The sequence below is a fragment of the Choloepus didactylus genome, chromosome 10 (genome assembly GCF_015220235.1).
Source record: "Choloepus didactylus isolate mChoDid1 chromosome 10, mChoDid1.pri, whole genome shotgun sequence".
In the NCBI taxonomy this organism is placed as follows: Eukaryota; Metazoa; Chordata; class Mammalia; order Pilosa; family Megalonychidae; genus Choloepus; species Choloepus didactylus.
The window spans coordinates 66,407,395-66,433,000 of record NC_051316.1 but is presented as its reverse complement, the minus strand read 5'-3'; the positions used below and the strand labels follow the sequence as shown (position 1 = coordinate 66,433,000).

General features: G+C 39.9%; 1 protein-coding gene across 1 annotated transcript in view; it reads right to left on the bottom strand.

The window, feature by feature from the left end:
• Positions 1-526: 526 nt before the first annotated feature.
• SH3GL2 (SH3 domain containing GRB2 like 2, endophilin A1) overlaps positions 527-25,606 on the bottom strand; it is a 263,888-nt gene continuing 238,808 nt past the window's right edge. The window contains exons 4-9 of the mRNA XM_037797766.1: positions 21,877-22,020; positions 20,845-20,978; positions 15,549-15,707; positions 6,049-6,152; positions 4,092-4,222; positions 527-2,097 (exon numbers count right to left, since the gene is read on the bottom strand). Coding sequence (XP_037653694.1) covers positions 1,898-2,097; positions 4,092-4,222; positions 6,049-6,152; positions 15,549-15,707; positions 20,845-20,978; positions 21,877-22,020 — 872 coding nt within the window. The 3' untranslated portion in view covers positions 527-1,897. The remainder of the gene's footprint in view (positions 2,098-4,091; positions 4,223-6,048; positions 6,153-15,548; positions 15,708-20,844; positions 20,979-21,876; positions 22,021-25,606) is intronic.

The window sequence follows — 25,606 nt, the reverse complement described above, 5'->3', positions numbered from 1 at the left end:
GGACTACAGACCTTATTGTAAAAGAATATGAATGACATCCAATATATAAAGACCATGTTTATTTTCCAAGCTTGAAAAATATATATTCTGTATGAGCAACCCCCCCACAAATGCACACACAAAGAGAACATGTTGGCTTTTTTCCCATGTCAATTTATCTCTCTTTGAACATGAGAGAAAATAAAAGACTGGTTGAAATTAATTATTTTATTTGGTCCTTTGAACATGATATCCTTCTGACGGCACCACTACTAATGATATCTCATTCAACTTCTCCTAGAAGACCTCCTTTCCTCACTTTATGATCCTCTCTTCCAAATTCTCCTCCTTCCTGGGGTTACCAAGAAGTTACCAGTGTCCAGTCTAGCTCACTCCTTGATGTTGAAACTTCTACTTCAGAGACACAGATCTGAGGCTGGAACCAGGTCTGATGTGACTGCATTAGAAGTCAATGAGAATTAAATGAGCCCTAATCCACCTGTCAGACCCAAAGAACTGACACAAAATAAAGGACTGGAGTCTCTGGTTCTCTCTTCAGCAATATTTATTGGAAACAGCAATGCTTCCCATGGTAAGAGTTTATACATTAAGCAGTAAGATTTGCCTTTCACTCCACATGATCCACTACTGCAGGTGGCACATCCGAAGCAGCACATTAAACCTCTGGAAGAGTCTGTACAGCTAGATAAATAGAACTCTGGATAACTAACAGGACTTTCATGACTGATACAAAACAAAACAAAACAAAAAAACCACTGATAAGCTTACGCGCACAGCACCGTACACAAAATGAAGATGGGTAGAAGGGACAGAAGTAAAAGTAACAACTGAATTGGGAAAGAGTTTTGCATATGCAGCCACACATCTTAAACTGCTAAGCACAAAGATCATCTTTATTTGGTCCTCACTGAGGGCAGAATATGCACAAATGATGTTCCAAGAACACAAGGTAAAGGTGGAAAGGAAAATTATTTACTGTTTCTTGGTCTATGAACTAGCATGAAACTGGTTTCTAGTGTATTTCTCCTTGTGTCTCTGTGCCAAATGAATCTATGAAACACATAATTCATAAATAAAACTGAGGTGAATATATTTGTTCTCCATTCTTGTAACCTTAAGAAATGTCTTAGATACATACATTTCTGTAAAGCAAGGAATTTATGCTTGGAACCCAGATTATTTGCCAATTCCTCATTATGGAGAATCTTCTCTTTCCAGCCCCTGACACAATACGCTGATTGCTAATCATCTTATCCAGAAATAAAATGGGACTCCCTAGCCCTTTAATAGCAAGGAGGGAAGAAAACTGGCTGTACCTTAGAAACAGGCATGAGAGGGGGAACACAAAGGTGATTGCTTGAGAGAAGGCTTTGAACCCACACTCAACATTTTTCTACTGATAGCTTCTAGGGAGAAACTCATTCAGACCAGAAGACAATTTGCTGGTGAGGGAGGTTTCTTTGACAATTCTGCACTCATTTATTTGGGAGGGGGTAATGTGAAAGGAATAACTTTTTTCCCTTTAAATGGAGAACTTGAGACCACAAGATGGCCTCTGGGTGATATCTTCAGTAGGATGGGTTTTCTGGCTGTGGCTCATGGTCATATTCTAAGAAGCCACTGCCTCCTGAGAACTGTATAAACAGCAGTTCTGTGACTACTGGTTGGTCTTGGATGGTGTTTTAAAAGCACATGCCATGCCCACCAGGCTAAGAAGATACCATCCATCACCATGACTCTTGTGGGATCGCACACGTCAACCAAAGATACTTGGTGGGGCTTGATGACTTGGACCACTGCAGCCTGCGCTTGGGATATGTTGTAAGCAGCATTACCAAAGCAGTGGTTAAACATAACTATCTGGGTCAAGAGGAGGTGAGCCAGCCAACATTACATTCTAATGGGGCAGGGGAACCAGAATTTCCACATAGTTGATGGGGAAGAAGCCTGACTGGCCATGAAGCATCCCCTCATACCAGTTCTCATCAATTTGGTTGGTGAGTGTGATGATGTCACCCTCTTTAAAACCCAGCTCGCCTTCATTTTCAGGTTCAAAGTCGTACAGAGCTCGGCAACAGGGCTGATCCATCGGGGCACCTGGGAGTAAGAAGGGGAGAAAAGATGACAAAAGGACAGGGGAATTTAACTCCCTAGTATCTACTGCAGGCTGTACCCACCTAGATAGCTGCTATCCCTTCTCTTTTCCCTCATCCCTCTTCCTGCTGAGGCTGCCTCTTGCTACTAGGTCCCAGGTGTCTGCTGCATGGGCACCCTGCTCTCCAACAGCCTTCAGAAGCTTTCTCAGATTTCTGGAAGTTGTTGGATAGTCCTGCTTCTGTTTTCAGTATGAAAAATGACTACATCTATTCTTGTGCTACACAGAACTATTCAGCAAAGTCTGCCTTCCTGATAATGCCCAGAGATGGACGACCCAATGGTTTCCGGAGTTTATAATGAGATTTCAGTTAGTGACACAGCATGGCCAGCATTCTTTCAGTGTAAGCATTTAAAAAATCTCTGCACATTTGAAGCAGTATAGTTAATTACAAGAACGATGTTTTGCATCCTAAGAATAATACAGGTCACTTCTCACTCTTTAAAAATAATGACACCAGCCCTTGGGAAGTACCTATAATGTAGCATAAACAGAACAATATAAAACATTGGATTCCAGTTCTTACTCTTTGTGACCATAGACACAGCCCTTCACTCTTGGTCTCAGTGTTTTTGTCTAATAATGGAAATGGCAGCACTTACTTCATAGGATTCTTGTCTATTAAATGAGATTATGTAAAAAAATGATATAATTTGGCACTTGGTAAATTTTTGCATATGTAAATGCAAAGACTATCAAACTCATGGTATAAAAACAATTTGCTCTATCTTGAGTAAAATAATTTAGGATAAAGTCATATCTCAAAAGGGATCATTTAAAATGGCCAAATATATTACTATAGTATGCATAAACATAAGTAAATAGACTTAGACAAGTGCATACGGCACTCATGCCATCCAGATAGTTTTGAAAGGAAACAGTCTAATTTATTTGTTGGACTTATAGAAAGTAACAAATTAATCTGTCTCCAAGTGAAAAATAAAATACTTGCTTGGTTTCTGGCAGGGAAAAGCACAACTATACATAACTTACGTGACCAGTTCTTGTGACCAACTAACTCTGAAAAGCCACTGCTGTTTGTACCATCACACAGAGATCTGAGCAGCAGAGGTGAGCACATAGGGCAGAGAGCTCCAACTGCTGTCTCAGACCTCACTTCTCTCCTTTGTAGCCTCCTCAGAGCATCTTTTAAAACTTTCCTACTGTTGAAAAACAACAAGTATTTGGGGTACAGGGAATATAGGAGAAAGCTGCATATCTTTAAAAGCCATGTATTGTATAAAACTATTTCCTCTTTTTCAGTCAAGTACTTGTTAAGATTTAAAACGTCTCAAACATGGTCTTTTGTCTGATCTGTGAAGGGAGATGGAGAGTGTTAGTGTCAACTGAAAGATATTACTGTGTATGTATCAATATTCCTGACAGAAAATAAATTTAGCTTTTATTGTACCAACCCCAGTAAAACAGCACAAAGAACCAGGGGTGGGGTGGGGGGGACCCAGCCAGTGTTGGGTTTCAAAATACATTCATCTGCAAACCCATATGTTCATGTGACTCACATGTGAGTATGAGTGTGCACACACACATCCAGGGGAAGAAAAAAACAGAAGAAAAGAAGATAACATGGCACTCTCAGCACCATGCTGACATGTTAATGTGATTTACTACCAAAAAGGAGGGTCAAAATCAGATGTGTTAGCAAGTTAGTTTGCACTTACGATTGAGATTGAGAGACAAATGGACATGCAAAGAAAGTTTTATAGAGGAAAGAAGAGGGAAAAGCAGAGAAAGAAAAGATGAATGAAAATAGAGGATTCCTCTAAGAGTTTATATCTGACAAAATGATCCCCTGAGAAATATCTTACTGTATATTTCTTACATGGCCAGATTGCACTGATTCCAGGATTTCTGGAAAAGGTCAACGGAACAAGTCCTAGGCCCATATAAATGGTACCTGCAGGTCTGAACTCCTCACCTGCAGGTTTGGGAGTGCTCGCGTGTGAAAGGCCCCCGTTGGGCTGACTACTATCCCCAGTTGGGAATTCCAGGCTCATCCGTGGTTTAGGCTGATATTCCCTTCTAGGCTGAGATGAAGCTTGTCTTATTCTGCATTGAAAATAAAAGGGGGAAAAAAAGTTTAGGAGCCCATTAAGAAGCAAAAAAAAAAAAGCAATAATATCTAGGATATGCTAGAGTCACCCACTAATCTATTATTCTAGAAAATGAGAAATCTGAAAAGGACCCTTAGTTTTCTTATGCATGTATGTAAGTGATTTTGCCGATGTCCCTTCATGGTCATACACTCATTGTCTTCATTCTTTCTCTCAATCCCTCATTTATTTGTCTCAATCCCTCTTCCTCCCTCATTTATTGAGTGCTCACTATGCAAATATGCACTGTGCAGAGTGCCAGGAACACAATGATGAATAAGACATAGTTCTTGCCCTCAAGCAGTTTATGCTCTGTAAGGGACACAGAATATATACAACCAATTACAATAAACTGTAGTAAGTACTATTATAGAGACATATGAAATGCTACAGGAACACTGGGTGGGAGGGGTGAGGTGGGGGGGATGGAGATTACCTCTCCATGAGGAAGTTGAAGAAGGTGTAAGGAAGGAGAAAAAAAGATATATATAGGAATTGTTTCCATATGAACATGTGGCAGAAAGCCATCCCATGCAAAGCATAAGGAGAAGGTGTGGAAGCAGTTATGAAACTGCTGTGGGAGAGGGAAAACAATGAGAGAAGACATGAGGGAGGTGGAAAATATGACCAACAAATATACATTCTACACAACTCCAAAGTATAAGCCACAGTTTTAGCTAATCAATAAGCAAAGTATACAACAGATTTGCAAGGGTGAGGAGCATTTAGGGGATGGTGATTATAGAATGATTTTGACTTTGAACATATTTCAGATGAAAAAAAAGGAAAGTGGCCCATTCACACACAAAGATGTCACAAAGGCATATTAATATTTCTCTAGTACTTTAAAGTGTATAGTTTAAAACCTTTCTAGAGGCTTTGGAAACGTATATCCATTTCCATAATGGTGCACTGAAGGTAAGTGCACAATCAAAGCCTTCATCATAGAAGATACTGAGATGGAAGCAGGCGAGGAGGCTTCCAATAGTAAAGCACAATATGTCTGGAACCTTCATTTTGCATTTAGCCATTTCTGCAGCTATGAGAGTCTAATATGCCCATAATCTGAGAATAAAGGTTGCTCAGTTTTCCCTCCAATATGTATTGAGCAAAATCATCCTGCTTAATCTGGCTAAATAACATAAGACACATTGTAGTGCAGGGCCACCACATATGGCTGTGTAGGCTGTGCTTGCACAACTCCAGGGAGTACTGTTCACCTAGTAAACTACTCCAGCCCCACTTGGGGGCACATCTAAGGAGGTAGAAGAGAAAGATGAAGGCAGCTCTGATGGTGGAAGACATTATCATCATTCTGAGAAACACAAGGTATGAAAAAAATACAGGCTTTCCAATAAGGTATGCTTGACTGTGAATCTCAGTTTCATAGCTGTGTGACCCTGGGCTGGTTACTTCAACTCCTGGAGCCTCAGTTTGCTCATTCTATTAGGTGAGGCTAAAAAAACTTAGCTAACAAGACTGTTATGAGGATTGATGATAAAATATATTCAGTACCCACGCAGTATTTCTGCTCAGAAAATCACATCCACTATCATCAGAAGCATCCTCGTGTTCCATCTATGGCATCTCATAAACACAAGATTCAAAAGAACAAAGCAAAACAAAGAACAAGGCAAAATAAAATCAAAACAAATGATCCAAAAGGTGCCTGGTTTGGATCAGCAGGAATTTTGGTATAAACCTGCTTCCAAATCACATTTCTTTACACATCACATTATAGGAAGAAAATGCAAATTTAAAATGAAGGGAACTGCAAAATACCTTTCTTCCAGTCTGACGGTGACTTGCTGCAGGATCTGCACAGCCTGCTTGTGGTACTCTAGCTGGGCTTGTACAAGTGCAGAGAGCTGGCTCACCTGTTCAATCTGCAGATCAATAGGGGAAATCATGAGCCTTAGACACCAGGTCACTGTTCTTAAGCAACTACTACTACCCAGCACATATGGAAGGGCTGCTGCCCCTAATACACTGTCCACCCCTTGGTGAGACTGAGGGTTGTGTTGTGAGCCAGGCTAAGACAGACAGCTCTACGATAGGTTCCAAATTGATTAAGGATAAGAAGGCATCCTTTGCTTGGAAACTCAATACCATGAGGAGAAGCAACAGTGATAAGAATCCTCATGAATATCACATAGTTCTCATTAAATAGTCTCATTCTTACCTACAACCTTCTGATTAGTATTTGGCTTCTTTTATTGATTTCCTGTCAAAAAAATATGCATTGACCAAAGGACTTGATGCTTTGCTGCCCATATTTTTCACTCTAGGTTGCTACTACTGCTACTAATAAAAATGTGAATATTGATTTCTCACACAAGGTACCACGGGAGGCAGTGTGTGTGATATGATGGAAAAACCTTTTCCTTTTCGGAGACTCATCCATAATGTAAGAGGGCTGGATCAGGTGATATTCTGGATTTATTCCAGTTCTAATATTCTAAGCATCCTTGGTACTCTTCGTGTTGTACCTCGTGTTGTGATCTAGCTGAGCTGTAGCCTTAACATCCATGGAGGCAATGCTGTCCTGTGAGTTTGGGGTTGGAGTAGGGCCCTGGGTGGAGAGAAGGAGCACTGTCATTCAGGCCATCCCTCATGCCACAGTATTTCTCTTGATTAGTCAGGCAAATATAGGTGGCGTCACTTAAACACATTCACATCCCAGGCCATGTGTCTCTGGGTGGTGGGAAACATGCCTCCCCTGCCACTTGTCAGGACAAAAACAGTTAAATAGTAAGTACAAAGGGCCATATAACATCTTGGCAGAGTTGGTCAGCAAGGGAAGTGAAGATGAATAAGGAAAGGAAATCTGGTCAATAGGTCCTATTACATGAGTGCAGGAAGGAAGAACTGTCCATAGGGCTTTAAGAAGCTTAAATAACTCAACAGAATGTAACTTTGAAAGTCATGAATAATAATTTAGTGCTCTGAAAATATGAAAGAAACTTTTAAACTATCTAATCTATGCCTCAGATATAGTTTCTATGGTATAATCATTAATCTCTACAGAAACCACTTTTTGAAAGAAAATGTCAACTTTACTTCAAAATACAGAACAACTTAATCTATGTTGGACACTCAATATTGAATGTATTTCAATTGATATTTTTTTTTTTTTGGTAGCTTCTTTTTTTTTTTAATCTTCATTTTATTGAGATATATTCACATACCACACAGTCATACAAAACAAATCGTACTTTCGATTGTTCACAGTACCATTACATAGTTGTACATTCATCACCTAAATCAATCCCTGACACCTTCATTAGCACACACATAAAAATAACAATAATAATAATAAGAGTGAAAAAGAGCAATTGAAGTAAAAAAGAACATTGGGTACCTTTGTCTGTTTCCTTCCCCTATTTTTCTACTCATCCATCCATAAACTAGACAAAGTGGAGTGTGGTCCTTATGGCTTTCCCAATCCCATTGTCACCCCTCATAAGCTACATTTTTATATACAACTGTCTTCAAGATTCATGGGTTCTGGGTTGTAGTTTGATAGTTTCAGGTATCCACCACCAGCTACCCCAATTCTTTAGAACCTAAAAAGGGTTGTCTAAAGTGTGCGTAAGAGTGCCCACCAGAGTGACCTCTCAGCTCCTTTTGGAATGTCTCTGCTACTGAAGCTTATTTCATTTCCTCTCACATCCCCCTTTTGGTCAAGAAGATGTTCTCCGTCCCACGATGCCAGGTCTACATTCCTCCCCGGGAGTCATATTCCACGTTGCCAGGGAGATTCACTCCCCTGGGTGTCTGATCCCACGTCGGGGGGAGGGCAGTGATTTCACCTTTCAAGTTGGCTTAACTAGAGAGAGAGGGCCACATCTGAGCAACAAAGAGGCATTCGGGAGGAGGCTCTTAGGCACAACCATAGGGAGGCCTAGCCTCTCCTTTGCAGCAACCGTCTTCCCAAGGGTAAAACCTGTGGTAGAGGGCTCAACCCATCAAACCACCAGTCCCCTATGTCTGTGGTCATGTTAGCAACCATCGAGGTGGGGTAGGTGAATACCCCTGCATTCTCCACAGGCTCCTCAAGGGGGCACTACATCTTTTTTTCCTTGTTTTTCTTTATTTTTTTTTTTTTTAACTTTCCCTTCTTTTTTAAATCAACTATATGAAAAAGAAGTTAAAAAAAAAACAAACATACAATAAAAGAACATTTCAAAGAGACCATAACAAGGGAGTAAGAAAAAGACAACTAACCTAAGATAACTGCTTAACTTCCAACATGTTCCTACTTTACCCCAAGAAAGTTACCTAATATAGCAACATTTCTGTGAACTTGTTCCTACTATATCCATCAGAAATGAACAGACCATAGTCATTCCTGGGCATCCCCAGAACGTTACATAGCTTATCTGTTCTTCTTGGATTACTGTTCCCCCTTCCTTAATTGCTCTCTATTGCTAGTCCCCCTACATTCTACATTATAAACCATTTGTTTTACATTTTTCAAAGTTCACATTAGTGGTAGCATATAATATTTCTCTTTTTGTGCCTGGCTTATTTCGCTCAGCATTATGTCTTCAAGGTTCATCCATGTTGTCATATGTTTCACGAGATCGTTCCTTCTTACTGCCGCATAGTATTCCATCGTGTGTATATACCACATTTTATTTATCCACTCATCTGTTGAAGGACATTTGGGTTGTTTCCATCTCTTGGCAATTGTGAATAATGCTGCTATGAACATTGGCGTGCAGATATCTGTTCGTGTCACTGCTGTCCGATCTTCCGGGTATATACCGAGAAGTGCAATCGCTGGATCGAATGGTAACTCTATATCTAGTTTTCTAAGGAACTGCCAGACTGACTTCCAGAGTGGCTGAACCATTATACAGTCCCACCAACAATGAATAAGAGTTCCAATTTCTCCACATCCCCTCCGGCATTTGTAGTTTCCTGTTTGTTTAATGGCAGCCACTCTAATAGGTGTTAGATGGTATCTCATTGTGGTCTTAATTTGCATCTCTCTAATAGCTAGTGAAGCTGAACATTTTTTCATGTGTTTCTTGGCCATTTGTATTTCCTCTTCAGAGAGCTGTCTTTTCATATCTTTTGCCCATTTTATAATTGGGCCGACTGTACTATTGTCATTGAGTTGTAGGATTTCTTAATATATGCAAGACATCAGTCTTTTGTCAGATACATGATTTCCAAAAATTTTTTCCCATTGAGTTGGCTGCCTCTTTACCTTTTTGAGAAATTCCTTTGAGGTGCAGAAACTTCTAAGCTTGAGGAGTTCCCATTTACCTATTTTTTCTTTTGTTGCTTGTGCTTTGGGTGTAAAGTCTAGGAAGTGGCCGCCTAATACAAGGTCTTGAAGATGTTTTCCTACATTATCTTCTAGGAGTTTTATGGTACTTTCTTTTATATTGAGATCTTTCGTCCATTTTGAGTTAATTTTTGTGTAGGGGGTGAGGTAGCGGTCCTCTTTCATTCTTTTGGATATGGATATCCAACTCTCCCAGCCCCATTTGTTGAAAAGACCATTATGACTCAGTTCAGTGACTTTGGGGGCCTTATGAAAGATCAGTCAGCCATAGATCTGAGGGTCTATCTCTGAATTATCAATTCGATTCCATTGATCTATATGTCTATCTTTGTGCCAGTACCATGCTGTTTTGGCAACTGTGGCTTTATAATAACCTTCAAAGTCAGGCAGTGTAAGTCCTCCCACTTCGTTTTTCTTTTTTAGAGTGTCTTTAGCAATTCGAGGCATCTTCCCTTTCCAAATAAATTTGATAACTAACTTTTCCAAGTCTGCAAAGTAGGTTCTTGGAATTTTGATTGGGATTGCATTGAATCTGTAGATGAGTTTGGGCAGAATTGGCATCTTAATGACATTTAGTCTTCCTATCCATGAACATGGAATATTTATCCATCTTTTAAGGTCCTCTTCTATTTCTTTTAGTAGAGTTATGTAGTTTTCTTTGTATAGGTCTTTTACATCTTTGGTTAAGTTTATCCTAGGTACTTGATTTTTTTAGTTGCTATTGAAAATGGTATCTTTTTCTTGAGTGTCTCTTCAGTTTGTTCATTTCTAGCATATAGAAACATTAATGACTTATGTGCATTAATCTTGTATCCCGCTACTTTGCTAAATTTGTTTATTAGCTCTAGTAGCTGTATCATCGATTTCTCAGGGTTTTCTAGATATAAGATCATACCATCTGCAATCAATGACAGTTTTACTTCTTCTTTTCCAATTTGGATGCCTTTTATTTCTTTGTCTTGCCGGATTGCCCTGGCTAGCACTTCCAGCACAATGCTGAATAACAGTGGTGACAGCGGGCATCCTTGTCTTGTTCCTGATCGTAGAGGGAAGGCTTTCAGTCTCTCACCATTGAGTACTATGCTGGCTGTGGGTTTTTCATATATGCTCTTTATCATGTTGAGGAAGTTTCCTTCAATTCCTACCTTTTGAACTGTTTTTACCAAAAACGGATGTTGGACTTTGTCAAATGCTTTTTCAGCATCTATTGAGATGATCATTTGATTTTACCCTTGTGAATTTTTAATGTGTTGTAATACATTGATTGATTTTCTTATGTTGAACCATCCTTGCATGCCTGGAATGAATCCCACTTGGTCATGGTGTATGATTTTTTTAATGTGTCTTTGGATTCTATTTGTATGTATTTTGTTGAGGATTTTTGCATCTATATTCATTAGGGAGATTGGCCAGTAGTTTTCCTTTTTTGTAGCATCTTTGCCTGGTTTTGGTATTAGATTGATGTTAGCTTCATAAAATGAGTTAGGTAGTGTTCCATTTTCTTCAATGTTTTGAAAGAGTTTGAGTAAGATTGGTGTCAGTTCTTTCTGGAAAGTTTGGTAGAATTCCCCTGTGAAGCCATCTGGCCCTGGGCATTTATTTGTGGGAATATTTTTGATGACTGATTGGATCTCTTTGCTTGTGATGGGTTGGTTGAGGTCCTAGTTCTTCTCTGGTCAGTCTAGGTTGTTCATATGTTTCCAGGAAATTGTCCATTTCTTCTACATTATCCAATTTGTTGCCATACACTTGTTCATAATATCCTCTTATAATTTTTTTAATTTCTTCAGGATCTGCAGTTATGTCACCTTTTTCGTTCATTATTTTGTTTATATGGGTCTTCTCTCTTTTTTATTTTGTCAGTCTAGCTAGGGGCTTGTCAAACTTGTTGACCTACTCAAAGAACAAACTTTTGGTGATATTTATTCTCTCTATTGTTTTTTTGTTCTCTATGTCATTTATTTCTGCTTTAATCCTTGTTATTTCTTTTCTTCTACTTGGTTTAGGATTGGTTTGCTGTTCATTTTCTAGCTTCTTCAGTTGATCCATCAGTTCATTGATTTTGGCTCTTTCTTCCTTTTTAATATATGCGTTTAGTGCTATAAATTTCCCCCTCATCACTGCTTTTGCTGCATCCCATAGGTTTTGCTATGTGGTGTTCTCATTTTCATTCGTCTCTATATGTTTAGCAATTTCTCTTGCTATTTCTTCGTTAACCCACTGATTGTTTAGGAGTGTGTTGTTTAACCTACAGGTATTTGTGAGTTTTCTAAGTTTCTGATGGTTATTGACTTCTAATTGTATTCCATTGTGGTCAGAGAATGTGCTTTGAATAATTTCAATCTTTTTAAATTTATTGAGGCTTGTTTTATGTCCCAGCATATGATCTATTCTGGAGAAAGTTCCATGAGCACTAGAAAAGTATGTGTATCCTGGTGATTTGGGATGTAATGTCCTGTATATGTCTGTTAAATCTAATTCATTTATCAGATTGTTTAGGTTTTCAATTTCCTTATTGATCTTCTGTCTGGTTGATCTACCTATAGGAGAGAGTGATGTGTTGAAGTCTCCCACAATTATTGTGGAAACATCAATTGCTTCCTTTAGTTTTGCCAGTGTTTCTCTCATGTATTTTGTGGCACCTTGATTGGGTGCATAGACATTTACGATTGTTATTTCTTCTTGTTGAATTGCCCCTTTTATTAGTATGTAGTGGCCTTCTTTGTCTCTCAAAACATCCCTGCATTTGAAGTCTATTTTATCTGAGATTAATATTGCTACACCTGCTTTCTTTTGGCTGTAGCTTGCATGAAATATTTTTTTCCATCCTTTCACTTTCAGTTTGTGTCCCTGTGTCTAAGATGAGTCTCTTGTTTGCAACATATTGATGGTTCGTTTTTTTTTGATCCATTCTGCGAATCTATATCTTTTAATTGGGGAGTTTAATCCATTTACATTCAATGTTATAACCGTGAAGGCATTTCTTGAATCAGCCATCTTATCCTTTGGTTTATGTTTGTCATATTTTTCCCCTCTCTCTATTAATATCCTTTATTGTACCCATACCGAATCTCTTTAGTACTGAACCTTTCTCCAAGTCTCTCTGTCCTTTCTTTGTTTCTCTGTCTGTAGGGGTCCCTTTAGTATCTCCAGTAGGGCAGGTCTCTTGTTAGCAAATTCTCTCAGCATTTGTTTGTCTGTGAAAAATTTAAGCTCTCCCTCAAATTTGAAGGAGAGCTTTGCTGGATAAAATATTCTTGGCTGGAAATTTTTCTCACTCAGAATTTTAAATATATCGTGCCACTGCCTTCTCGCCTCCATGGTGGCTGCTGAGTAGTCACTACTTAGTCTTATGCTGTTTCCTTTGTATGTGGTGAATTGCTTTTCTCTTGCTGCTTTCAGAACTTGCTCCTTCTCTTCTGTGTTTGACAGTGTGATCAGAATATGTCTTGGAGTGGGTTTATTTGGATTTATTCTATTTGGAGTTCGCCGAGCATTTATGATTTGTGTACTTATGTTGTTTAGAAGATTTGGGAAGTTTTCCCCAACAATTTCTTTGAATACTCTTCCTAGACCTTTACCCTTTTCTTCCCCTTCTGGACACCAATGAGTCTTATATTAGGACGTTTTATATTATCTATCATATCCCTGAGGTCCATTTCGATTTTTTCAATTTTTTTCCCCATTCTTTCTTTTATGCTTTCATTTTCCATTCTGTCATCTTCCAGGTCACTGATTCGTTGTTCAACTTCCTCTAGTCTTGTACTATGAGTGTCCAGAATCTTTTTAATTTGGTCAACAGTTTCTTTAATTTCCATAAGATCATCTATTTTTTTATTTAGTCTTGCAATGTCTTCTCTATGCTCTTCTAGGGTCTTCTTGATATCCTTTGTATCCCGTACTATGGTCTCATTGTTCATCTTTAGTTCTCTGAGTACCTGCTCTAGGTGCTGTGTCTCTTCTGATCTTTTGATTTGGGTGCTTGGGCTTGGGTTATCCATATCGTCTGGTTTTTTCATATGCTTTATAATTTTCTGTTGTCTTTGGCCTCTTGGCATTTGCTGAACTTGATAGGGTTCTTTTAGGATTTGTAGACCAATTGAAGTCCTTATCTCTAATTTATCAGATCTACAGCTTCGTGGAGTACACTTTCTCTAACTAACCAGCAGGTGGCGTCCACGAGACACCTGTTCTCCACAGCCAGTTCTCCCCTGCTTAGCCTTTTTGGTGAGTGGGGGAGTGAGTCTTGTGGGGTCCAATTTGTGTACCACGCTTGCGTGTGTAGTTGGTGTTGCCCACCCTGTATATGGGGTGTGTTTCTGGGCAGTCAGGTAGGGGGGGTGGCTCTAACAATCAAATCTCCCTGGTGATCCTAGAGTTTTAAAGCTGCTGCAATAGTCTAATCCTTCAGTTCAGTCCTGCCACAGTTTGTCTCTGCCACTGACCCACAAGTCCTTGGTATTGGCTTATAGCTCCTGAGACTTGCAAGTGGGCCCCTCTTCAAGGCTGTGCACCCCGGGTCCTCTGTTGAGGGATGACTGTGCTATGTCACAGGTGAGTGCCATCCCCCCAGGGCAGTTCTGGGCTGCTGGGCTGTGTAGGGAGGCTCCCAGTCTGCTGAAATGATGACTGAATGGGGCTTTGTTAATTCACACTGCTCTACCTTCCCAACTCTGGGACAATCAGCTGAGGTTACAGGGAAGGCTAATGTCCACGCCCAGTTTTGTGGTGTGTGCCTGTTATTTGAAGCACTTCCGTCACACTGGGTTGTCTGGGGCAGCTCTGGGCTATGGGGCTGGCGATGGGCAGGAGTGTTTCCTGTCCACCAGGATGATGGCTGTGAGCGGACACCACCCTTTTCTTGGGAAGTTGTGGTGTTTAGTGAATTTTCTCAGCCACTGAATTATTGCCTTTTGTCTCAGAGCTCTCTTAGTTCTGCTCTTGTCTTGACCTGCCCAAATTGCAAGTGTTTGAAGCTTTCTGTATTGGGCTTCTTAGAGTAATTGTTTTAGAAAAAGAAAAAAGGATTAAAAAAAAGGGCCGTCCTCAGAGATCTAATGGGCTATTGAAATGCTAAGAGACAAAGTAATTAGGGCCATTAAGGAAAGGTGCACAGGGCAGAGAGATCAGCTTTTCTTCGGGATTTGCATATGTGCCTCAGGGCCCTTCCCCTTTCTATGTTCACCAGAACTCCAAAAATCCTCCGCTTTTATTTTGGAGTTTTTCGTGTTGTTTTTTTCTATGCCTGTCTCCTCTGTGCTGGGCTGGCTGCTCTCAGATTCTCTGGTGTCTGGTCTCAGTCTATCTATGGTTGGAGTTTGGATCAGTAGAATGAGTTTCTGATAAGGGTTGCCACTGCTGTTCTCCCTTCTCCTTCCCGGAGCTGACAGCCCCTCCTCCCACGGGATTGAGCCTGGCAGGGAGGGGTGTGGGTCCCCTGGCCACAAAAACTTACAGATTTCGCTGACCTCAGCAGTTCCACATTTTCATGAGTGTTGTATGAAGTATGCCCAAAGTCAGATTTCTCTGTGGTATCCAGTCCATGCAGTTCCTGGCTTTCTACCTACTTTCCTGGAGGAGTAACTAAAACATAGAGCTCACCAGTCCGCCATCTTGCCCCACCTCAATTGATACTCTTTTACAATATGAAAGCAATCTGTCTTGTGTTTCAATGAAGTATTTGATTAGGTTACTAGGCTCTTACATGGATCAAGGGAAACATTCTTTACCTTCCCATTATTGGTAATACTTTAAGATTCATTAGTAGACAGAATTCTAGTTAAACAACAGGAATACAGAAAACGCTTCACCATTTCTCAACCTACTTTAAAATTTCTAATTATTTAAAAGAACTAACTGCCTACTGAAGTTCTCAACACACAGTGTCATCTGATACTAACATTTTAATTACATAACTCTTTAACCCATTAATCTTGTGCCTCAAATGGCAAGATTAAATTAAAAGGCACTGAAAGTTACTCACATCCATCTCTAGAAGATTGAACATGCTTGACTCAGCAACTTCTTTAGACTCATCGAATTTCTCCAGAGCTTGACGGAGTTCTTCATCTGGAATCTTGCCTTGTCGTTTCTTCTTATAATCAAAGTCCAGGCGTCGACCCTCCAACTTCTTTAGATGATGCTGAAAAAAGTCAATGGCAGGGGGGAGAACCTAAGATGGCAGGCAAAAAAACACCTTCATGAAAATACAAGATAAAAACCAGAAGGTGACCCAGAATACTGGTTTCAGCGATGCACCAGCTGGAAAAGGTATGCTAGAACCACAGGGGCCGTACACTTGGTGAAACCGGGAGTCTGCATTCTGAAACGAGTGAGTAAGCTGGCTGAAAGACCCGCGGCCACGCTGCGGTGTGGGGAAGCCGGGTGTTGGCATTTGGAGACGGACTTGTTCTTTAAAAAAAAAAAAAGGGAAAAACCCAGGAGCGGCCGCAGTTGCGACGGTGGGAACCGCGCAATGAAGCATGGCAGGAGCGGGCTGAGCCGGCCTCTCGGTGTCTAGCGTGGAGGATAGTCCGCTGCAGATTCCCCCAGGGCCAGGGTTGCGGAGGAGAGAGCCAGAAGGAGGAAGAAACCCCACTGCTTGCAGCTGGCTCCCCAGTGGGCTGGAGACACTCCTGCCCGGGGCTGTGCCCACAGCCCAGAGCCACACCAGCTGTCCTGGAGCTGGAAAGGAGGAATTGTGCGAGGAGGGGTGAGACGCCCCGTTCAGCCATCTTTGCATCGGGCTGAGAGTGCCCCTGCACGGCCCGGCAGCCCGGGCTTCCCTTGAGGGATGGCACGCACTTGTGATGTAGCACAACCTTCCCTCAGCAGAGGTCCTGGAAGATCACAGCTGAGAAGGGGGGCCCTCTCGGAAAACCCAGGGACGCTACATCAATGCTGGTGGTTTGTGGGTCAGCGACAGAGAGGGTCTGGGGCAGAAATGAAATGAAGGCTTAGACTCTTGCAGCAGCTTTGAATCTCTGGGAACACCTGGGGGGTTTGCATATTAAAGCTGCCCTGCCTTCCTAGCCACCCAGACACATGCCCCACATTCAGGGTGGACAGCTCCAGCAACATACCCAAACTGAGTTCACCAACCAAACCCCACAAGAATCATTTCCCCACACACCACAAGGACAAAGGTGAGGAGAACTGACTTGAGGGGAATAGGTGACTCACAGACGCCATCTGCTGATTAGTTAGAGAAAGTATATGCCACAAACTTGTATTTCTGAAAAATTAGCTTGGGATTTTTTTTACAACTTGAAAGAACCCTATCAAGCAAAGCAAAGCAAATGCCAAGAGGCCAAAAACAACAGAAAATCTTAATGCATATGATAAAACAAGACGATATGGAGAACCCAATTCCAAACACCCAAATCAAAATATCAGAAGAGACATAGTACTTGGCACAATTAATCAAAGAACTCCAATCGAAGAACAAAAACATGGCAAAGGATATAAAGGACATGAAGAAGACCATGGCACAGGATATAAGGGACATAAAGAAGACCCTAGAAGAGCATAAAGAAGACATTCCAAGAGTAAATAAAAAAATAGAAGATCTTATGGAAATAAAAGAAACTGTTGGCCAAATTAAAAAGACTCTGGATACTCATAATATAAGATTAGAAGAAGCTGAACAATGACTCAGCGTCCTAGAAGTCCACAGAACAGAAAATCAAAGAACAAAAGAAAGAATGGAGAAAAAAATCGAAAAAATCAAAATGGATCTCAGGGATACGACAGATAAAATAAAACGCCCAAACTTAAGACTCATTGGTGTCCCAGAAGGGGAAGAGAAGGGTAAAGGTCTAGAAAGAGTATTCAAAGAAATTGTTGGGGAAAACTTCCCAAACCTTCTACACAATATAAATACACAAACCATAAATGCCCAGCGAACTCCAAATAGAGTAAATCCAAATAAACCCACTCCGAGACATATTCTGATCAGACTCTCAAATACTGAAGAGAAGCAGCAAGTTCTGAAAGCAGCAAGAGAAAAGCAATTCACCACATACAAAGGAAACAACATAAGACTAATTGTGACTACTCAGTAGCCACCATGGAGGCAAGAAGGCAGTGGCATGACATATTTAAAATTCTGAGAGAGAAAAATTTCCAACCAAGAATACTTTATCCAGCAGAACTCTCCTTCAAATTTGAGGAAAACTTAAATTTTTCACAGACAAACAAATGCTGAGAGAGTTTGCCAATAAAAGACCTGCCCTACTTCAGATACTAAAGGGAGCCCTACCGACAGAGAAACAAAGAAAGGAAAAAGAGATATAGAGAATTTTAACAGACATATATATAGAATCTTACATCCCAAATCACCAGGACACTCATTTTTCTATAGTGATCACAGATCTTTCTCCAGAATGGACCATATGCCAGGACATAAAACAAGCTTCATTTAAAAAAATAATAATAAATAAATAAATAAATAAATTGAATATATTCAAAGCACATTCTCTGACCACAATGGAATACAAATAGAAGTCAATAATTTTTGAATTGTAACTCCACTATTGACTTCCTACATGATATAAAATACACAAACTCTAATGACAAATCATTAGATTTACATGAGTTTTGAACTCAATGTAAAACATGTAATTTTTGACAAAGAACTATATAAAGGTGGGGGAATGGAGGAGTATAGGAACATAGTTTATGTGTTCTATTGAAGTTAAGTTGGTATCAAAGAAAAACAAGATTGTTGTGGATTTAAGAGGTTAATTTTAAGCCCCACAGTAAACACAAACGAATTATCAGAGAATATGACCATAGAGATGAAAAGTAGATTATGGGTTAAGAGAAACGGGGGAAGGGGCAATGGGGAGTTAAGAAATGAGTGCAGGGTTGCTGTATGAGGTGAAGGGTAATTTCTAGTAATGGATGGTGGGAAAGAGATAGCATTACAACATTCTAAATGTGATTAATCCCACTAATGGAAGGCTGGGGGGGGGGTGGAATGGGAAGATTTAGGCTGTATATATGTTTCCACAATTGGAAAAAAAAAAAAAAAAAGACAGTCTAAATAGATGACAATTGAATGCCAAGGATGACCCTGGATGGGATCTGAGGATGCAGGACAGGAGGCTCAAAGGGATACATAAGGAACAAAAAAAAAAAAAAAAGGAAATATAGAATGTAAGCTTTGTATCAATGTTGAATCTCTTGTACATCTTAGCTGCGTTTAATGGGATTGCATAAAAGAATGTTCTTGTTCATGGAAACTGTATATGTGAATTATAGTGTTTGTTCAAGGATGTGTGCAGTTAGCTCTCATATGTTCAGAAGACAGAGCAATAGATGATGGATGATAGGGAGGGAGGGAGAGAAAGAGCGGTGTGACAGCATGTTAAGATTGGTGGATTAGAGTATCAGGGGAGGGGGGTCAGGGTATGCTGGAATTCTGTGTCTGGGGCTTGTATTGTTTTTGCAGCTGTTCCTATAACTTTGAATTTATTTAAAAAAAATTAGACAAAATGAAAAACAAAAAAGTCAATGGCAGGAATATGCTTTGAAAGGACCCATGGAGGTCTTTCTCCTGCTGAATTTCCATCATGCCCATTCACTTCCAAACTAAGATAGGCTAACTTTTAAAATAGCATGTCATCAGAGAATTAAGGGAACACATCAGTGGGGCAAACATTTGCAAAGGCTAAATGTAGAGAAACATTTTAAAAAATATTTATAAATAAGATAAAATTTGGGAAATACCAGTAACCTCTCTTTTCTGGACTTCTGGGCCAAAGCCAACCTAGAATATGCCTTTCCATTCCATGACAGAATTTGGGGATGTGTGTGCACATGGAAAGGACATATACAAGTCCCTATCTTCAAGTATACTTCATGAGAAGGCAGAGGAAAAACACTTTCCTTGAAATAAAGTGAGAAAGATAGTGCTTTTGCTTTTAGAATCTTAAAATGTTAGTGTTGGAAGAGGCAATTCAGTCAATTGAAACCACCTAAGTTGCTTATTAAAAATACGGATTCCTGATCCCATGAAACAAAATACCTAGGGCTGGAGCCCATGTGACTGATGCAGCTTTTGGGAACCACTGACTTAGTTTAAGTCTCCCATTTGACAGTTAATGAAACTCAGTTATGAAATCTAAAATGAGAAGGATGTTAGAAGGCATCTCATTTAATTTCCATGCTAAGGTTCAACCCACTCCTCCCCTCCTTGCCATTTTCTCTGATGAGTGGTTGTCCAGCCTCTACCCAATAGCAATAATGACCAGGTGGGAAAGTAGTTTCCCAAAGCTAAAAAGCATTTCTTTTTTTTCCCTGAGGGTTGTAGTCTTCCAATACTAACAGATGGGAGAAAGTACTGGATTTTTCCTTCCTCCTGGGTGTGTATGGAGTGGAAAGGAAGGAAATGAAAACTTTGTGGGGAGTGGTGAAGAAAATGAGAAGTCAAGGAGAAAGAATTATATTTCAGAACTTCTTTTCCACTGTACCCCATGCCCCCAGTTCACGCCCTGATCCAAATTAAATATTCTTTGAAAACATTTGAACCCATGGTCAGGTGTAGGGTAGACCACTGGAGTTAGAGTTACTTTTTAATATTAGGAGTGAGTCTGCCACTTAGTAACTATATGACCTTGAACAAGTGGTTAGGACTGAAAGAGATTTAAGCTAGGAAGACAGAAATCTAGTAGACACCTCATTGCAAGTTACGGAAGTCAAGAAAATTAAGCTACAGACAGATTTAACAAATATTTGTCGAATGAATGAACAAATAAACACACCCATTTAGAGGGAAATCTAGTTAAACTTTATTTATTAGAAATAGTTCAACTGAGCTATCTGCTTTTAGAAAAGAGGATAGTTGAGTATTCTTCCTCAATCCTAACAATCATGAAAATATAAAAACATGGGACTATAGACGGAGTAACTTTATTTATGCTAACAATCAGTGAAGCTAGCATTTTAGAGTTACTGTGAGCCAATACAACTATAGAATAATTTAAAAATTGTGTATTTTCAGGGAAAGGATAATTATACTTCCAGAGAAAAAATATTCAATGTGAACACCGAATGGAGAGAAGTCAAAAGTAACACTCATGAGTGGTACAGTCAGAACATCGTAATGGGGGCAAACAATACTGCAGTTCTAGTTTCTCTCAATTTATCTCAGGGATGGTCTATAATTCATGTGCCAGTGCTGACAGCAAACAAGGTAGGCTAAAACATGTTTTTTAAAGGAAAAGGACATCTGCATCTATCACCTGCCCATTTCCCAGAAGACTAGTTGTAGATACCTGAATTTCCCTCAGATCTTTGTCATGAAGATTCTGAAGGGGGTCAATGAAGTTCTGTTTCACTTCCATGTCCAAAGAGTCTTTCACCTCAGAGAGTTCCCGCATTGCTTCTCCCACATCACCCAGGGCTGGGCCTGCAATGGGACAATAGACCTCTTTTATGTAAAGAACAAAGATGAAAGGCTTTGCAATAACAGGGCCCTACACAGATGAAAACCCAGGGTTTACTGCTTGCCTTCTGAAGACAACCTAGACAAGAGAGAGCATGTAATGGGCCTCCAGAGAACAGTGTATTTTCTACTCACAGCGGTTTATACACTGCAAAAGCTTCGATGCCGACTAAGGTGGTTTTATGCCTTATCATAGAGAAAGCAGATTTGTACTTTTCTTCAAAGATTTGGGAAGCTCCCTTCCCTCTCTTGTAAGTATCAGCCTTCCCTAATGGGTGACGTGAGGCGCCTTACCACCAATTCCTTTAGCAGAAGCAAACACCAGGAATAGAGGGGAGGGCTTAACCAGGAAGCACAATTATTTTCTGAGACCACACCTCATGAGTGACTGGAAATAGAAAGTGTTTAGTATGGTAGCTGAGTATCTGAGTATTGGAGGAGAAAGGGGTAAAGGAATAAATCAGGTCTCACCTAGGGCAGTGGAAATAGGTACCAAGAAACGAAAGAGCAGAGATCTAAGAGAAAGTCCATGGGGCAGGGAGTTGAATCTTGCATGCTGAGTTTTAACTGCTCATTCTGCCTCAAAATTCAGTTACTGCCAGACAAACCCAATAGAGAGTGTGCAGGCACCTGAGTATACCAATCAAAGCTATGGTAAAGATTGAGATCTCATCAACCCCTAAAACAAATGCTAAAAATGATTAAACAATTCTGAAAGCAAATTTTGGGGCTATGTGTACCACATTATCTAAAGCTAAGAATCCAAATGTAAAATGATTTTAATAACTTCCTACAGAGTTTTTACTGGTACCAAAATCCTCACGGACAAAAAAAAAATTGAATTGTGAGCAATCATTGTTACCAAAGTTGCAGTCTTCTCCAAGTTCTCTTCCAAACTTGAGCATGGCCTCTGCAAGGAGCGCTTCCGCCTGAGGATAGCCTGGCCCTTTCTCCTGGCCGCGGATTTTTGACATTGTGTTGATCATGCTAAGTTTAGCTCTGGAAGCTGAAGGTGAAGATACAACAGGTTTTCAAGGCAAGCAACGTGATATAGTAGAAACAGGACAGGATGAAGAATCAGGCCTTAAACCAGCCTACAAACCAGCTCAGGTATTTAAAAGTATACCTTAAGCTTCTGGGCTTGGTTTATATATTTTTTAAGTACTAAACTCTTCCTCAAAATCTTATGAAGACCTAAGCAGGCAAGGCAAAGCTGTTCTGAATGAAGTGGGCTCTGACCCCATTTTCTATATCCTTCTCCATCCTCACTTTGTTGTGGTGACCCCAGCAGTGCCACTGGGTGGCTGCATGGTGGGCATTTTGAAAATGACTGGATTACATGCTCTCCAAATTTCAGGATACCAGTTTTATATTTCAATTCCAGAAGTCTATGAATTAAAAAAATTAATGGCATTCTTGCAACATGGGACTTATACCATATTTCACTTAGAACTATTTTCAAAATCATTTCTCAACTAGGATTCTGATGGTAAACAGTTCCATGAAGAACAGAAATACTGTGTTCATTAAAAAGACTTAATCATTTCTCTAGCATATAACTGCATGAATGTGAAAATTAGTTTTGTGGCACAAAGATAGCTACAACTTAAATTTACTTTTTGCTTTCATTTTTATAGAAGATACGCCTAGAAAGCAATTCTGGCACTAGTAAAAGAAAGAGTTTAATTAACAAACCATTAAAGCCAGCGATTTAATTGAAGCTAGGAAGCTTTCATGGGTCCCCCAGGTTCATTATTAAGAGTTTGGATGGTACATTAACCTAGGACTGTGCCCAAGATCTCACTGCATGGAAACCCCTGATAAAGTACAGCTAAAGGCCGTCTGAACATTCAGTGACTGGCATTTAATCTTGAACATTTATTTCAAATAGGCTTCTATTTAAACTTTGGGCCTTAGAGGTTGAGACTGGAGATGAGAAGAGGTATCTTATGGGGACTCCCCATGCCCTGTGCCCACCCTGGGTATACTACAATGAGTAAGACAGCTGTAGTGCCTGCTTCCACAAAATTTATAGTGAACTGAGGGCAGAGTCTAATTAAAAAGCAATTAGAATAAAGTATATATACTAAGTGCCATGATGGGAGATTACAGCAAGTCACAGAAATACGGCACAACTCTAGTCCGTGGGGGTAGGACATGGCAAAGAAGGATTCCTGGAGGGAAATGGCTTTGAGCTTAGAAGCAAACAGTGAGTAGCGTTAGGAAGGCTAACAGCATAAGCAAAGCCTGGTGGTGACTGGAAAAAATATAAAATTATATTTTTCTTTATGCTGCTTTTCATTAAATGTTAACTCTCATGTTAACTTCCAAAGATTGAAAATGTCACATAATCCCACATTTTTGAGGGGATAACATCATTAGAGTATATTTTCAAAGTCTTACACTAAGCCATATCTGAAATCCAGGAAAGATACAATCTCTGTCCTCAAGGTGCTCAAGGTATAGTGAAAAATCAGATAAATAGAGTGGCAACAACATGATAAAGGCTATAATGGCTACGATGCACAAGGTACTAGGGGAACACAAATACGGAGTAAAAGAAGCACAAATAAAAGTAGGATAGCGAATAGGAGGAAAAGACAATAAATGGAGATCAAAGAAGTGGAGTAATGAAAACCACAAATGGTGGTAAATCCCTTCAAACCCTGTTTTAATCACTTAACATTTTAAAAATTTATTCCTTTCATGGAATATGGTTATTGATTTTGCTTATATCTCAGTTTTATTAAGAGTTGTATTCTGGTAAGTAATTTTAAACTGTTTAATATATTGTGTGATTTTCAAATGCATTGTTTTGAATGTTGTACAATTAGGAAGAGCCTTATTCTCTTACTAGTTACTTAAAAATATATTGGATATATCCTATATTTTCAGGAGAAGGGGGAGCAAGCCATATTCAACTAGTTTATCTATTTCTTCTGATCCTCTAAAATAACTATTAATCCACATATTTGAAGAGGCTGGCTTTTAAATTCATTCATAACCTCATTACACTGTAATTAAGAAGCTTGGATTAGTAAAACTTGTGTGTTTTTCAAATAGATTACCAGGCTCTAAATTAACCACCTTTAAATATTAATGCAATAGTTTAAAAAACACTTCTAAAAGTAGTATCTTAAGAAACAAGGAGGAGGATCTAAGATGGCAGCATAGAGAGGAGTGGAAGCTAAGTAGTCCCCCTGGAACAACTGAAAAAAACCAGAAACAACTAGTAAATAATCTGGAATAACTGCGGGGGACAAACATGACCATCCAGTCATCATACACCAACCTTAATTGGGAGGAATGCCAAGATCACAGCATAAAATCTGTAAGTAAAAACTGTGGATCCAAATCGGGAGACCCCTCCCCCACAGCCCAAGCTACAAAGCCTTGTGCTGCCAGAGAGAAGCTTTCTCCCAGCAAGCGAATATAGCTCAGCTGAGCTCCAACTGGGGTTTTAATTAGCGAGTGTGAACTGCTTACTATGAGGTATGAATTCCCAACAAGCAGACAGAGGCTTTGGGTGACGACTGACCTTGGAGGGCTGCAGGGTTGCCTCAGACTAGCTCTGTTCCTTTTCAACTCGGTGGAGAAAGCCTCAGCCATTTTCAGTTCCCAGTTCTGTGACCCAGACAAGGGTATAGCACAAGCAGAGAGAGACCACTGAAATGCTAATAAGCTCCCCTTAGGGTGTCTAACTTCTCTAAGAGGAATGGGGTGGGGCCCAGCTCTACTACCTGCCTTTCATTCAGAACTTACACCAGTCAAGAATTATAGGCTAACAGCTGCCACCTGCTGGGCAGAAAAGCATAGTGACTGGAGGCATCAGAGGGTGTACCAATTTTCTAAGACACACTTTCAGGGAAACCGGATACTGACTATTTCTTCCTTCTGGGACCTTAGCCCATTCTGGTCTGGGGAGGCCTCATTGTGGTAACCAAGGAAACCATGCCTAGACAACAGAAAACTACAACCTACACCAAGAAAAATGAGGTTATGGCCTGGTCAGGGGAACAAACTTGCACTTTAACTGTGATGCAGAATTGAAACAACTAATAATAAGTGAATTCAAAAAGTTTAGGGAAGATATGGCGAAAGAGCTGAACCATATAATAAGAACACAGGACGTACATAAGGTAGAAACTGAAAGTTCAAAAAACCAACTGGTGGAATCTATGGAAATGAAAGGCACGACACACTGGAAACATACAACAGCAGCTGTCAAGAGGCAGAAGAAAACACTCAGGAACTGGAGAACAAGGCAGCTGAAAGCCTACACACAAAAGAACAGATAGAGAAAAGAATGGAAAAATACTAGCAACATCTCTGGGAACTTAAAGACAAAACAAAAAGCAAGAATTTATGTGTCATTGGTGTCCCAGAAGGGGAAGAGAAGGGCAAAGGGGCTGAAGCAATAATAGAGGAAATAATCAATGAAAATTTCCCATCTCTTACAAAAGACATAAAATTACGGATCCAAGAAGCGCAGAGTACCCCAAACAGAATAGATCTGAACAGGCCTACACCAAGACACTTAATAATCAGATTATCAAACATAAAAGATAAAGAGAGAATCCTGAAAGCAGCAA